Consider the following 16259-nt stretch of genomic DNA (forward strand, 5'->3'; position numbering starts at 1 on the left):
GATCAACCTCCAGCCCATTTCGTTCTCTGCTCCTCATGACTTTCTTTTCATCCTCTGGCTGCACCATCTTCTGTATTCGCATCTTTTTCTCTCTCCATTGACTTCCGTTCTTCCCCGCTCCCCTTCCCTCCCCACCGCCTTTCAAGGTCCTTTAGGTCCTGGGGGGAAAATGCTGCAGTTAGACGTTCAATTTTCACTGTGCTGGTCCTCCTGAAATATGCATCATCAGTACTTTGTGTGCATACGAGCCTGGGAGTGAAGGCAGAACAGATCCCTGGATGTCTCTAGTGTTTCTACATGTATGTGTAAAAGAATGTTGCAGTCAATGTCTGATTGTAAATTGTATTTAGCCACAGTTCTTTGATATTTAAAGCCACTGTGTAGTGCTGCATGATTTATGCTGTGATTCATTATAAGTGGGTATGATTATTTTTGCATCACAATTTTCATTTTTCATTTCATTTCTTTCACTGCAGCTTCTGCGATTTGGTTATTGCACTTGACCATATTGTGCTTTTCATAATGTTTCGATTAATTGGTTCGCCCCACTATGTGTAGAGTTTTCATGCGATTACAGCATCTGTCAAATAATTCTGATGGCATAAGCTTTTGTTCGTAGAAAAACATTGTATACTACTGGGAGTCAGTGTCAGAGTTAGAAATGGTCAGTGTTGCAGAATAACTTTTGAGGAAATGCACCACAGATGTTCCCATTTGTTTTTCCATTGCATTTAGTTATTTCATCTTGTCTTTGTCGCGTTGTGTATTTATAAACAGCATCTTGAATTGCATTGTTGTTTTAAAGATACTGTAAAGACAGTATACACAAGTGGCTTGTCTTCCAGTGGTGGAAATTACATTTACGAAAGTACCATTTGGGAGGTACTTTATACTTCCACTCCACTACATTTCAGATGGAAATATTGTACTTTTTACTTACTTATGATGTATTACAGGTTAAGATCAGATTTTGCATCAATAATTAAAATCCAATAAACACTCATTATTCTAAAACGGGGCATTCTGCATAATGAGGTCTTTTAATTTTGGTACTTTCTATTGTGATGATAATATTTCAATGTGAAAGAGGTCAGAACTACAGAGTTACATACAATCACCGAAATTTCTCTTGAGATAAGGGTTTTTACTATAACCTAACAAATATAACCCAGATTTAATGCAGAAGTATTTTATCCTGCAGGGCTGTTTACTGCTGTGTATTTGCATCTACTCTGTCATTGTGTTTCTACTGATCTGCAAAACTGTCCTGATCTCTTTTCTCTGCTGTCCTTTTCAGCACAAAAGCACCCAAAATAAGTATTTTCCAAGTAAACACTGGATTAATGAGGTTCAGTCAGTTTATTCAGGATTCGTTAGGATGTGACTTTTTGTGTATTTGAACATGCAATAACTCTCCCCTCCCTCTTACAGCCCGGAGTGAGGGGAAGGTGTCCCATTTCCGGATCCAGCGATCCTCCATCGGCGCATACTTTGTGTCGGAAAACGTCTCCTTCGCTACGCTGGGAGAACTGATCTCGTACTACCAAAAAAACGGCCACAGCCTGGGAGTATTGCTGGTGGAGCCCTGTGCCCAGCAGGTAGGACACAAAAACACAATGTTTTTACTTCTATTGTGAGGATCCAAGCTGACACAACTCATTCCTTTGCACCTAAACTTAAACCTGTACTAATCAATATTTACTTCAAATTACTGTGTAATATATTACCATGTAGTGATGAATTATTACCAGACTTGTAGGTCCCTTCAACTCTACGGTGTGTTTTAGAGTCTTGCAGCTATTTGTTTTGGTTCAACATCTGCAGCAGCAGGCAGTTGTTTTCACCAAAAAGGTTCTGGTAAACCTACTGAACATTACCACCACATCATCAAACAGGCAGACAAAGTTAGTGACTATCTGGTAAATTTAGTAGAGCATTAACCAAAACATTTCCCCTTGGGGATAATAAAGTTGAAGAGCCAGAGATTTCCCTCAGCAGGACTTACATTTGTCACATGGACAGAAACACGAGTCTAAAAGAATGTTACGTGTTTGGCGGATGTGTAAATAAGCAATTATTGGCTAACAAGTTCACTATTAATAACTTGTGTCAGCGTTTGTGCCACTGCCCCAAAGTGAGTCCGTCAAAATCATCCATACGCACATACCATGTTTATGTATGTAAATGCATAGTATGTATGTAGTTATCGTGTGCATGTTTGATTATATCTATTGTTAAACAGTGAACACACACCTGAACATAATACTAACATTTGCGGACCTGCCTTTATAATACGGTGTAAACACATTTATAAGGCAAGATAATGAAGCAAGACTTTATTGACTCCAAGGTCAGAAATTAAATGTGACAGCAGCACAATAAAAGCCCCCCAAAATAAAACAAATAAACTTTGTGCTCTAACACTGTCCATGCAAAAGCAATTTTGACTCAGTTTATTGATACTCCTAAGAAAAGTGACGATGAATATAAAATATATGTATATGTGAATATAGTATGAATGTAATACAAAACAAACAGTATAGTGTGTAAGTTTTAGTGACATCTAGTGGTGAGGGTTGTGAATTGCAACCAGTGGCTCACGGTGCATTCACACGCTCCTCTGATGGTCCCATTTCCCAAGTTGTGAAGTTGTTTTTCCGACTTCAGTGCATGTTCATGTGCTCTCCAGTTGGAATGTGGAATCAACATGGACGCTTCAAAGATTTGTTAGATTATCGGAGCATTTAAACACCAAGACATCTAGTTCACTCTACGTGGAAAGCAAACTCACAGTTATAACCATACAGCAAATTACACATTTGCAAAATATGTAATGTAAATATGTATATTAAATTCCTCTTTTTGCTATAAAGATTTAAGAAGCAAAAGTGATTCTGACACCACATGAATCATAAGTCACCAGTCACCTCTCCCTTTCCAAGCGCATGAGAAGCTACGGTAGCCGACACGATCTGTCGACTCTTGGGCTAAATAATACGTGTGATCCTCCAGTTGTCCAAATTTCTCTTTTCTTGTTTCTAATAAACTAGATAATAAACTTCTAATAAAAATAAAATAATTATTATACTAATAATAATAATAATAATAATACAACTTCTAATAAACTAAATAGACTACTACTACCACCGTTATTATATTTAAGGATGTAGTAGTAGATAAAAATGGCTCATAATTATGTAAGGCTGAAAACATAGTTATGGAAGTTATTACATTTCTGTCAACAGATTCCCCTAAATATTACACACTGAATGTTGAAGTAGTATTTCACCAAAAGTTCACTAACTCATGTAAGCTATAAAGCACTTGGGTATTATTCTTGTCTTATCTCTGATTAATTTCTTACCTCTTTTTTTAAAGGGTGTATTTGGTTAGCTGTCAGACTAACATTTTTAATTTTTTATATATATATAGAGCAGCAACAGCAAAGTAACTATATAAAATCAATTTCTCACCGGAAACAAATCTAAAATGTCAAATCATATTCCTGATACCAAAATACTGAGTAGTCTCTTCACAGACAGTGAATCCCATCAGCAGCAGAGGCAGGACATTCATTCTCTCTAAAGTTCAGTCAGCAATAAAACAGGAAAACAGTCAGAGCAATTTCACACAAAGGACACTTCATTAATGTTAGTCGTATTAATGTTGGTCCATTACGTTCCATCTCTCTGCACATTACTACTAGGTGACTTTGGCAAAATGGAGCTCAACTAAACTGGATCTGCACTTTTGTACTAATAAAACAGCAGCCAATAATGACTCACAACAACAGTTCCCACTGATGCTTATAATTTAAGTCAAATTTCAGGCAGCAAAGGCTCCAGTTTTTAATCCATTATGTTCCAGTATCTGTTTTAATTTGAGCAGCTTTTGTCTTTGCAGAAGGAATCTGGGGGAAAAAGTGCAACAAAAGACCCTGAATTAATCTTTCTATTGTTGCCCTGCAGCAGGAATTTAATGAGTGAGTCTTATGCTTTATGTGTATGAATTAATACCAAGAGGCAACCATGTTTGGAGTGTAATTAACCAGTGAATAAAATATTTGGAACAGTTTTAGAATAATATCACGTGGCAGTTCTGTAATTACGTGCACTATCTCTGCACTGCAGCTTAAACAACTCCCCGCCCCCCGTGAGCTGTTTTCCTTATTCATGGCTCATCAGTTCGTGCCCGGCGGGAGACGCCGGAGCTCAGAGGTTCCTCAGTATCTTTATCCTGCAAAATGAGAAAAAAACCTATTCAGCAGCACACCCACTTTTCACATTACAGTTACATGTTTCATTATTATGGAGTGTTGTTTTAGGATAAAGGAATAATATGGAACCTTTACAGATAAAAAGATAAACATCAAGTTGTGGCTTTTCCCACATAGATGACCCAGACCCACAGCCTCCAGAGGAGGCTGTGGGTCTGAGGCCATGGACACACTGAGGCAGAAACACATATTCAACCTGCAGAGTACACACAGAAAAACTACATAAAATATAACTACACGTAGGTTTTTCTCATAAATCCTCACACATGAGAAGCCAACAGGCAGTAAATGAGACTACTAAGAGAAAAAGTACAGCAGCAAAAATTCCTTTTTTAAATGTCATTTCTTTTTGTTGAGCGTTTTTTAAAAACTTAAATATTCTATAAGCTTTTATAGATTTTAATTCCAGAAACAGTAAACATCAGATTTAGTCTATTACATGTTTGTAAGTATTGATTTTCGTGCCATTTGTATTGGATGACCCTGCTGCACTTCATTAAACTGATGTGATTCAAGAAAGGTGGTTTAACATTTAAAAAAAGTCCACTTTGTTTAATTAAAAACAACCAGCGGGAAGCTACAACACAATTGATATTGGAGTTTCAAAAAATAAGCAGTTAGTTGGGAATATACACTGTGGAGCTGCTACCAAACATTAAGTTGTCAAGCAAAACAAGAACGCTTAATGGATGAAGTTATAAATAGTTGAAAAATGCCAAATTGTTTTTATTTCCAGTCAATCTCGAACATTCATGATTTAAAAGCTCTAAAACAAAGCAGATAGGCTCATTTCGTTTTTAAACCCATACTTTATTGAAGTGTTTTCTCATGTATATGAAGTCCATTGTCACACAATAGCTGCAGCTTCACAGGGCTTAAACCCGGTCAAATGGTTGATCATTCAGGCCTTCAAACGCAAGAATAAGACACTCCCATTTAGATTGAATTTAAATACCGTGAGTTAAATGTTTTACCAGTAAAAAGAGTCAATAACGATGCTTTCAATCACTTTTTATTGACTTGGCTACAAACAAAATCTTGTGCAAAGAGACATAGTCAATTAAAACTGATAAAGCATGGTATGTGGCCACATTTGTATCACGTGTCTGATTCATCTTTAGCTTTTAGTTTCTAAAAGCAGATTTATTCTGCTGTTTAAATGCCTCATAAATTGCCCAGCTGACTGAGTGAAAACCCAAGTGGTTAGATTTGTCAAACTTAAAGACATTAGCGAGATTATGTCATGCATAATTATAAATGCAGGAAGAAAACATTTTAATTAAGTGGGATTAACAAAACAATCTACTAAATATTTTTGCTGCTCTTTTTTTCAAACGTGCAATAATTATTTATGTTGACAGAAAATGTTCTGGTGATCTCTGGATAAAGTGGACTAAGATGTAGCAAATTATTTAAATGTAAATGTCCTTTTTATTTTAGTTTGTTTTGAACGATATAGACGGAGCTTTGTTTGGGAGAGGGTTTATACATGAGGCAACTATTGTGTTTTACGTTGCTGAAGCTTCTGCAGCAGAGACGAACTAAAACTGTCATCATTCATTTGTTTATATGAATTTATTTGAATATGTCTAAGCTAATGAAAAAAAGATGTAAATTGAAGCAACCAGGCTGAGGCAACATAAACAGTGTGGCCAACAAGTTTCTTTGTGTATCATCTGATCAAGTTGATTTCAAGTATCTAATTTATGTGCTGCATTGGGCTAATTTTGGGATTTTTATTATCTGGGGAAGTTTTACAAGGTGACAAATAAATGGTGAAGACAAAATTTCTAACCAAATATTTCAAGATTTTATCATCATGGTCCAGGTTTTAGTCCACTGTTAAATTAGAAAATAGTTATTTGAAAGTTAAATTTTGACTCACATTAAAACCTGATTGCATCTGGTCTTGGTTTGGTCGTGTCTCCGGTCATCTCGATCTCCCCCCCAGTTAGATTGATATATAATTTTCATGAGATGTGAACAGAAAACAGACACAACCAGTCAGAAAACCAACAATCAATGTTGAGGTAAAGTGCCCAGAATATGCCATTTAATGTTGAGGTATTATTCTCATTTTGAGTCCACAATCAATGACATACTTTGCCTCAACTCCTCCTTTGGTTTATTACATAAACATTTATACAAACACTTGATTCGTGCTTTCATCATATTATTATCAATATTTAAAATACACTATCCTCCAGTGTTGGAAAATGTAATAAAACAGATTTGCACATTTGGTTTTGCATCTCTGCAGCACGTGTTTTAAACAGTTTTTTGATTTTTTTGTCGTCTCTGTGCAGCGGGAGCTGTTTGACATGGAGCAGTGGGAGACACCTCGAGAAGAGTTCAGACTCCACAAGAAACTGGGAGAGGGACATTTTGGAGAAGTGTGGGAGGCTGTGTGGACCACAAAGAACAAGAAAGTGGCCATAAAGACACTGAAACAAGGTACGAGATACTGTGAAGAATATAAATGATGTATTTGAAGATCATGTTTGAGATATCGGGTACATTAAATAAAAAATTTTTTCCATCAAAACAATAGCAAAGCTGATTCTTCAACATTTTTTCAGCATTGGAAAAGACGAGGGCGGTTGGGCTTCAGTGATGACAGTATGAAAACACACCTTTATATCTTATTCAATGATTTTGGTCAAACTTTTATTATCATATTTAATTTTTTTTCTTTCTGGTTTTCCCTCTGATGTCCTCAGGCTGCTCTGCTTCAGCTCTTAGAGATTCACAGAGTTTACCTATCAGCTGACTCTGCCCAGACTGGGAACTGGGGGAGTGTTGCTAGCATAGGAGCTTTGGGCTGCCGGGAGGAGGATGTTTTCAGTGAATTAAATGTGTTTTTGTACAGTAATCCGTGAGGCCCGGCCCCCAGATAGAATATACTTGATTGTATATTTTTTCCAACCTAATTCTTGTCTCATTTGTGGTCTGATTAACTGTAAATTCAGTGCCCCATACCGCTAGTTTCACCAAAATCTGTGAATAAAGTTGTGCTTTTGTACTACTCTGTCACAAGTGGACAACTCCCGCTGCTGAGATCACGTGATGTCCTGTCAAAACACACTTCTGACCACACCCAAAAGTGTTGCTGAGGTGAAAGAGGGCTTGAACTTTTCAGCCAAAGACCAGATACTGACAGAGATGAATGGTTTCTTTTAATTCTTTCACTCATCCTTAATACTTCATTACCTTTTAAAATAAGCCTGGTGTTACTGTTTAAGGCTGTGTGCAGACTGAAAACGGCTAACGACACCAGGGACTATTAGGCTCATCAGATAAAATAAACAAAGCCGGATTTTACAACCCGGATAACGTTTTCATGGCAGCAACATTTACCTTTTCTGCCCGGATACTTGCAAGGTAACAAAATAATTAGCCCAATGCAGCACAAGATATAAAGTATCCTACCTTGCATGTTTTTCATTTGCCAATGCAGAGCGTTCATTCAGGAGGCTAAAGCTTAAATATGGACAAAAAAAATAAGTGACATTTCAATAACAAATGGAAGGATTAAGTTACACATTAATGGACAGAGAGAGCAGTGGAGGTTATTCAAAGAGTGAGGGTAAAAGAAAAGCTGCTTAAAAAAAAGTTTGGCAGGAATTAATGAAGGGTTAGAGGGAGAAAATGAGAAATATTGTAAGGTAAGGATCAAGAGATTAATGAAATGAGTGTAAAGGTAAAAATGTTAAGTTTGGAAATAAGGGACAAATGGAGAAATGTGGGAGGCTGCATGAAGAATAGAAGACAGTTGTGGTTGTAAAGATGAATGTAAAGCCAACTGAATGAAAGCAGCATAAACGACAAAAGAGCAACTAAGAGAATCAAATAAGGTATAAATTCACCAATATTTCTGTTTCTCCCCATCCTTCTTCAGAGGACATGAAGCAGGATGAGTTTGTGAAAGAGCTTCAGGCGCTGAAGACCCTCCATCACCCGAAGCTGATCCAGCTGTTGGCCATGTGCTCCAGAGGAGAACCGGTCTACATCGTGACGGAGCTCATGACCAAAGGAAACCTCAAGTCCTACCTCGCCTGTGAGTGCAGAAACGCACACTGTGCACATAACCGGACATCACAAAAGCCCATACAACGCCATACATGTCATCCCTTCTGTACAAAAATCTGGTGGTAAATCAGTTCCTCATGGACAGCTATTGTTTAGATTGGTCTGTTTCCCTTTTCTGAATGCCAGCTATATGCTTTCTGAAAGCGCAGACTCCACTGTTGCTTTACTATGCAATGAGGAACTTAATTTAGGTGCCTTGGGTTTGAGAATTTCTTGAAATAGTATTTAGGCCAAGTGACGTTAAATCTTAAATCCAAAGCAAATGGAATTATAGTCTGTGCACTGGCAGCTCTGCTCGGCAGAGGAATATTGTTCTGACGTTTTACAAAAACGCTTTAATCACAGGGAGTCTTAGTGAGCAAGTGTGAAAAGTTTGACTCCGATATTTCTCATTGCACTAGTTTAATTCTTCATGCTGTGTTTGTGTCTGCATGTCATTACTGTACCGTACTGTACCTCACTGAAACCTGTCATGCAACAAAAGGAAGAAATATTCCTGGACATGTTGCATTAAAGTTGTTACTCTACCTCTCAGTTTACATGCAGGTTGTCATATTTCCTCCTTACCCCTGCAAAAAAAAGTATCTACCATTATTCTCAGCCTTGAACAGAGCAGAAGAATCATGTTTAACGTGACATTGTTTGACAGTTACACCCTTAGCAAACAGTTTAGTGCTGCTTTTGTATTGCAGAGTAGAAAACGTAATGTGTCCTCAAATAACAGTGCTGTTTCTAATGCAGCGTCTGTTTGCTCATCTACACGGCAATACAAATTCAGCTTTATGATTCATTCCAAACTTCTGCCACTCATTTTCTGGAAATGAGGGGTATTCATAAAAACACTACGCAATGAACACACCTTTAGTTGTTTGTTTAAGAGCGATAGTTCTTGTACCTATCAAGTCTGAATGTACTTGTAAGTCACTTTGGACAAAAAGTCCCTGCCAATTAAATGTAATCTAACAAAAAAAAACATGATGTGCAGCATAAGGAAAGTGGCCCTTAATTGAGGGACATGTTTGCTTGTCTGCTGGGTACTGTACCTTTTTTAATAGTTTGAGTACAGACCAAAATGTTTCAGTTATAAAACCTGTCCTATGCTGAAAATGTGGATAGAAAGCATTGTTGCCGATTCAACCATCATTTTACACAATATGGCTCCTTTGTGCTCACACAACTTTAAAGAGCAATGTTACACATTTTAGCTTGGAAAAAAAAAATCCTTCACAAATTCAATTGGGGAGATGAGCCTTGTTGTCTTGTAGTAACATAGATTTGTCACAGATTTCTTTAGTTTACAGGGCAAAACTACTATTACAATGCACACTATATACTGGGGCTAGGATTAATATCTAAGTGACTGTATGCATAATTTTCTAACTCAAATGTAGGACTTTGTATAACGAAAACTCTTTTGTGGAAAATGTGTAAGTATTGTCTTGGTACCTGTATCAAAACTCCTTGTTTACATTTTTTGATTCATCGAAAACAGCAACCTTGCAGAAAGACAAATCCATGTTGCTCAGAATCAGCTTTATTTGCCACGTATGTGTGCACATATGAGGATTTTGGACTCTGGATTGTCAAATGGTAAATAGGCTTGTATTCAGAAACACCTGCATACTCCTTGCAGAGGCTGCCATGCAAGGTGCCAGACACTTGACTGGACTAGGGGGGGGGGGCTGGGAATTGCACCAGCGACCTTCAGACCAGCCCTGATCACCTGCTTGACAGTGTGTGTTTGTGTGTGTGTGTGTGTGTGTGTGTGTGTGTGTGTTTGTAGCTGCTCAAGGCCAGATGCTGAAATCAGCTCATCTGATCTACATGGGCAGTCAGATTGCAGAGGGCATGGCCTACCTGGAGGACAGAAAGATCGTCCACAGAGACCTGGCTGCCAGGAACATCCTGGTGGGAGAAGATCTGGTCTGCAAGGTGGCCGACTTCGGTCTGGCTCGGATTATTAAGGTGAGCAGGTTTGTGAGGAAGAGAGAGAGACCGCATGTACAAACACAGGAGAGGGGTTATTTATCATCTGTCAAGAACCATCATCTTATTTTAGTATAATGCTAATTGTTTATCCGTGTTCTTTTTAAATATGTATAGAGTGCTTGGTTGTTCCTGTGTAAACTCATGTATACTTAATGTGTAACTCCATCCTCCAGCTGCACTCAAAACTTAATATTTTATTCATACTGAGCTACAAAATATCAAAAGACTTTATATGAGCAAAGAAAGAGCAAGCTTAAAAGGTTCTGTGTGTAATAATTAACCACATAATATTAGACAATATTACATTTAGCTGACACTTTTGTCCAAAGAGACTTACAATTGCTATATATGTCAGAGGTCGCACGCCTCTGGAGCAACTAGGGGTTAAGTGTCTTGCTCAGGGACACATTGGTGTCTCAGTGGATTTGAACCCGGGTCTCTCACTCCAAAGGCATGTGTCTTATCCACCGCGCCATCACCACCCGCCATTACTCACTGTAAATAAATCAGCTTCTCCGGGGAGAACATTTCTGCTGCGTTTTACCTTAGAATAGAAATATTGTAGTGAGAAGCAGGTTTAGCAGGAAATACACACTTTTAATCCAGTTTTCCTGGACACAAACATTTTTATTTAAAATCTTCTCTCTGCATGGCGTTAGACATTAACACTGGCAGTTTGTTATCTTTCTGTCCGACAGAGTCAAATAATGTGAAATAACTTTAAATGTGTTTGTTTGTAGGTTGTAACCCAACTTATTTCCGTCTGCTGCACTGCTTTCCATTTTCTGTTTATGGCACAACTGTAGGTGTATGTTTTACTGTGTGATTATGTAATTGTGTAATTGTTGTATATTTATTTGAAATAGAAGCCAAAGAAACAAAACTAAGGTGTACAGTAAGTCTAATTATTATTATTATTATAATAATCTGATTAAGAAGAAACACTGTCTAATGAGGATTGATGGGAAATGTATTCTTAAATTTGAGAAACACATTACAGTTCTCTGTTAATCAAGTGTGCATGTGTTCTATTCACTTTCATTGTCTCTCTCCAGGACAGCGTGTATACGGCCAGTAAAAACACAAAGATCCCGGTTCGGTGGACGGCTCCAGAAGCGGCACTTCACCAGCGGTTCTCTGTAAAATCAGATGTCTGGTCTTTTGGGGTCCTGCTGTATGAGATGATGTCACGCGGCAAGATGCCTTATGAAGGTATAGTGTTCTTTCTAATTTTTTAATGGAGATTTACAGCTATATAACCTGCAGAGCTTTCTAGCAGATTGATTCCTGTGTTTATTAAATCAGTGGAAAGTATTTTAAGTATGCTTTCCCACTGACATAATGGATGAAGAGGTAGCACTTTACATTACAGCTCTGTAATAACATAATAGTTTAATGATAGTATGATAACAGGTAATACCATATAATAACCAGCTAATAGCTTGGTATTAACAATGGGTATATCTGGATAATATTAGACTGAGATCTATATGTAACAGGGTAATAAGGGGCCAAAAACACACTTAAATATAGCAATGGGTCAAAACTATTTAGTAATATTATAAACTAACAATAAAATGGTAATATCATTGCAATATTTGGATTAAGAAATGGTAATATGGTGACATTAATTGGGTAATGATAATAATGAGGTAATATAGGTTGATGTTTCACAATATTATCGGTATATTACCTTCACAATGATGTGAAAATAAGGTAATTGCCATATTATAATGCAGAAATCCATCCTCCCTTATGCCCTAAACATTCCCTCTCGTTTTAAGTTAAAACTGTGAAAATTATGTTTAAGGCTGTGACTTGTTACCTGGAAACACACGTGGTAGTTTCTGTGTAATAACCTTTTTTATATACAGTATGGTAAAAATCCTGAATCAGTGCTTGCCTATTTTGTAGTTCAGTTTGTCTTTACATTCCAGTTTTACTTTCAGAACCTCATTTTCTATGTTGCAGTTTTCCATCCTGAGACCAACCCAGACTTTGAGCCTGAAAGTTTCATGCTTCTCTTTCAGGCTCTGTTTTATTTGAGGATCAATCTAGGGTTTGGAGTTGGGATATTTCTTGATTCTTTTGACTGGTATAGGCATATTTATGCAGAAATTGATATAATAGTAATGATAGTGACCCTCATTAAAGGTCTCCGTCGAAAATGTCCCAGTCAGTGCAAAAACTCACCAGAGCACCGAATGTGTATTATCCGCTGCTGAAAGTGTTCATAAACAAATGCATTATTTTCTTGGGTTTGTAGTTTTGAGCAAACGTAACAGTGTCCAGCTGTTTTAGGAAATTACTGAGTTTTTAAATAAAATAACAACTGTGTGTGTTTGTGGCCTTAAAAAAAAAATTGAGAAACTCCAAAGTCATGTTCAATTTACCTTTCAAAGTTGAGCTATTGCAGCAATTTCTGATGTTCTCATAGTTGTGGTAGCTGTCTGTATCTGCACAGTTGAGTACTGAACATCTTGTATTTTGTGCCTGCAAAAGAAAAAAGGATGAAACGTATGCAAACTCTTCCAATTCTCATGCATTAATATCACTCTCTTTTAGGAAAAAGCAACAAGGAAGTGTTGGACCTGTTGTCATCAGGGTTTCGGCTGCCTTGTCCAGCCCGTTGTCCTCAAGTTATTTACCACATCATGATTGAGTGCTGGGCCCCTGAGCCCTCCAAGAGACCCTCCTTCCACGCTCTGTACAGCCAGCTGGATTCAATATATACCAAGATATATTACAAGACTATAGAGGTGTAGAAAGAGGGAGAAATGGAGGAAGACGAGGCGCAGAAGCAGAATGGACTGCAAAAATGAAGACAGAAAAGCGGGGATGAGAAATAATGAATATTCTCCTACCCCATGTAATCTACTTCCACAACAGGGTATATGTACTTATAAAACACCAAGGTGTGAAAGGACAGAGGGAGGAGAGCATTAAAAGCGGACAGAAGTGAGAGAAGATGCTCATCAAGTCAAAGAAGAAGGACGGGAAATTAGAGTTCCTCTAATTGAAAGCAAGACGGACAAATGAATGAAGTAGCCTGAGAAAGGTGTGTAAATACACTTATCAAAAAAACAACTTCCACTAAAACCCTCAGCACATTCACAGAACAGACTCTTTTTTTTAATTTTATACACTTTTGTGTTTTATAAATAATATTTTATTACTTCTGTATGTGCCATGTCTGGGTATGCACACTTCGAAAAGTTGTGAAATCACTGGCTAGGACTTAAATCACTCATTTGTCTTTTGACTGCAAAGACAGGGCTCAAATTGAGGTTGTGTGCAATAAAGTAAGTGCTTGCTGGGTTTTTTAGCCACGCTAGCAGCTTGGTGCCAGAGATGCTAATATGGATGCTGTCGGTCCAAAACAGATTTAGATGATTGCTGTGATATTTGGTACAGAGCTTCGTGTTATCTAATTGTCTGATTAGATAATCTAACAATTTTGGTGATCCCAATGTCCTCTTGTCCTTGTTTCGAGTATCTAATCATGAAGTAATAACCAAATTCCCATCGGCATTAGCTGAACCCTGAGGTTAAACGATAGATCTAAGCTATTTCAGAATGATCACAGCAACCAATAACTCTTTCGTTCTACATATAGCATGCGAGCAAGACAGACTTCAAATATAACTTTTAAATTTATAGTGTGACATTTTGGAATAGACACATTATTGACGCTATGTAACATTAGAGTCTTCCTGTATTGGAGACAGCCTCTATGGACGTTTCATTAGCTAATGGCAGAGGAGAAGAGACCGAAGATGACGATGACAGAAGAAGCTAAGGAAAGAAAAATAGAGTTACCAAGAAAAGTCAAACGGATGTGGGCGAACACGGCAAGACAGATGTAAACCAAAAAAAGTTCACTACGCCCGGCCCAAGCTCCCAGGATCAGAGCTGGGCTGTGAGTCAAGTGTGGTTGACAAGAAAAGGAGCGTCACAACTCCCCCAAAACCTTTTTTTTTTTATTAAATCAAGTCCTATAATATTTGGAAAGTCAAGAAGAGCTGTATGATGCCAACAGGAAGTCAGCCGCGTGGCTGGAGAAGGACTTATGGCATGCTCTATAAGCCCAAAAATGTTAGCATGTTAGTTTGCTAAAGTTTAGCATGTATAACACACTAAATTTGGGGGGTGCTGATCATTAGCATGTTAATACATTTAGTACAGCTTAGACTGATTAAAAGATAAACCAGGCTGAGTCTGAGATGTCCTAAAATGGCCACTATTCAGAGGACGCAATGACATCCTCGGGACAACTCGGCTCAACACTTTATAAAAGAGTCAAAGTTTCCTCTTTCCTCTTTATTTTTTATCCACCAGTTTTAGTTTTCTGGCCTCATGGGCCCTCTAGCGTGGCTATACACCGTTGAGTCTTATTAACCACAAGCATAAAGTATTTTATTCAGCCTACCTTCTGTTACAGGGATTTGAGAAGGTTTTGGCTGCATGTTACTTATCTATTACGTCTGGATACAAGTTTCGTTAGAATAGTGTGGGGATTTTTTTAATCCTCCTATGATACATTTTTGGTTTTGGCTTGAAAAGCCAGTCAGCCATAGTGGCACGTGTACAAACCTTAAAGTTATTAAACCTCTTTTAGAGGCTTACAGTAATTGCCAGTTATAACTAGCGTGCCTATGTTTACACTGCAGACTCTGTCCACACGATACACTTCCAAATAAATGTAACTTATTAAATAACTTTAAAGAGAACCCGAGGCAGAAAGACCTTTCTCAGTGATATCCAGAAGACTCTTTTAAAAGGGGGGGGGGGGTTTGTGCACCATAAAATTGTACAACAATGTTGAAATGCAATGCACTTTGAGAACAATGCAACTTTTGTCTTTTATGCATGACATTTATAGCAGACAAAGCCAATTTCAGGAAACTAGCCATAATCACCAAATCACAAGAGTGAATTTCATGTGTTGGGCTGTGTGCCATGAGGTATCAAACAAAACACCAGTAGTGTAAAGAATAAAAGTATTTTAAGTATTGTTTTGAAATGTGGTTTTTGTCATTTGCATGCAAAGTTTTCCATTTATTTCACTTAGAACAATGTGAAGAATATAAAGAATGAAACTAGAGGTTTATGCAGATAATTTGGTTTATCCTGAACACAGTGATACTGTATTTTTTTAATACACTACAATTATGACAGCTATAGTTACTTAACAAATAAATACTTTTAGTACAAAACATTCCAAGGTTATAAAATATGTTTGTGACAAATTAAACCACCCAACAGTAAATATACACAATTACAATGCAATTTGTTGTCTCCACTTCACCGATTATCATTCATCTTAAAATAAATAAATCAATCACACGACCTATGAGGTTATAGATCTTGGCATTACATAATATTACATAATGAATCTGGTATGTTTTGTATTCCAAGAACTTCTTTGTGGTTTTTAGTTCTGCTCAGGGATCACTTACATTTACAAAAAGTAAAAAACACTCAGGAGTTTAAATAAACTGTTTCAGACATACTTGGAGTGAATGCACCCTGAATTCAGACCAGTAAGCTTTCAGAGCGGTCATAGTAGTATCATCTTTATTGTCTGTTCAGAGATGGGTGACGTCACTCACCTTGTTACAACATCTTGTCTGAACTCGCACATAAATAAACTTCCTTACAGGAAGGAGCTCCTGTGAAAAGAAAGTATCTGTGGACTGCAGGCTTCTCATGTAACAAATATCTGATTCTGTACTTCACTGGAACCTGTTTCTTACACACACACTTACACATGTAATTCCAGTTTAATTTTTCTTTTGGTCCAGACCCTTGGCCCTGGTTCTAATTCTGGGTCAATTATAAAAATGTGTCTCGTATGTGACTGAACAGATTATTCGTCTAAACGGACTCCTGAGTGACCTAAAGC

The 16259-nt window shown here is 37.5% G+C and overlaps 1 protein-coding gene and 2 long non-coding RNA genes across 3 annotated transcripts in view; 1 reads left to right on the plus strand and 2 right to left on the minus strand.

The window, feature by feature from the left end:
* Positions 1-15377, plus strand: part of zgc:194282 (tyrosine-protein kinase Srms) — a 28842-nt gene extending 13465 nt beyond the window's left edge. Inside the window, exons 3-8 of the mRNA XM_038721722.1 lie at positions 1432-1598; positions 6583-6730; positions 8175-8333; positions 10149-10330; positions 11410-11566; positions 12920-15377. Coding sequence (XP_038577650.1) covers positions 1432-1598; positions 6583-6730; positions 8175-8333; positions 10149-10330; positions 11410-11566; positions 12920-13119 — 1013 coding nt within the window. The 3' untranslated portion in view covers positions 13120-15377. The remainder of the gene's footprint in view (positions 1-1431; positions 1599-6582; positions 6731-8174; positions 8334-10148; positions 10331-11409; positions 11567-12919) is intronic.
* On the minus strand, positions 2322-6329 carry LOC119905041. Its single transcript, XR_005444778.1, has 2 exons — positions 6162-6329; positions 2322-4236 (listed from the first exon to the last, which is right to left on the minus strand). It is a non-coding gene; the product is annotated as an uncharacterized LOC119905041 (long non-coding RNA).
* LOC119905040 lies at positions 8269-13056 on the minus strand. The gene is made up of 6 exons (XR_005444777.1): positions 12946-13056; positions 12748-12847; positions 10851-10898; positions 10223-10312; positions 8894-8934; positions 8269-8331 (listed from the first exon to the last, which is right to left on the minus strand). It is a non-coding gene; the product is annotated as an uncharacterized LOC119905040 (long non-coding RNA).
* Positions 15378-16259: the final 882 nt, after the last annotated feature.

The sequence above is a fragment of the Micropterus salmoides genome, unplaced genomic scaffold (genome assembly GCF_014851395.1).
Source record: "Micropterus salmoides isolate LMB-PRFRI ecotype aquatic unplaced genomic scaffold, ASM1485139v1 Ms_hic_scaffold_16, whole genome shotgun sequence".
Taxonomy (NCBI): domain Eukaryota; kingdom Metazoa; phylum Chordata; class Actinopteri; order Centrarchiformes; family Centrarchidae; genus Micropterus; species Micropterus salmoides.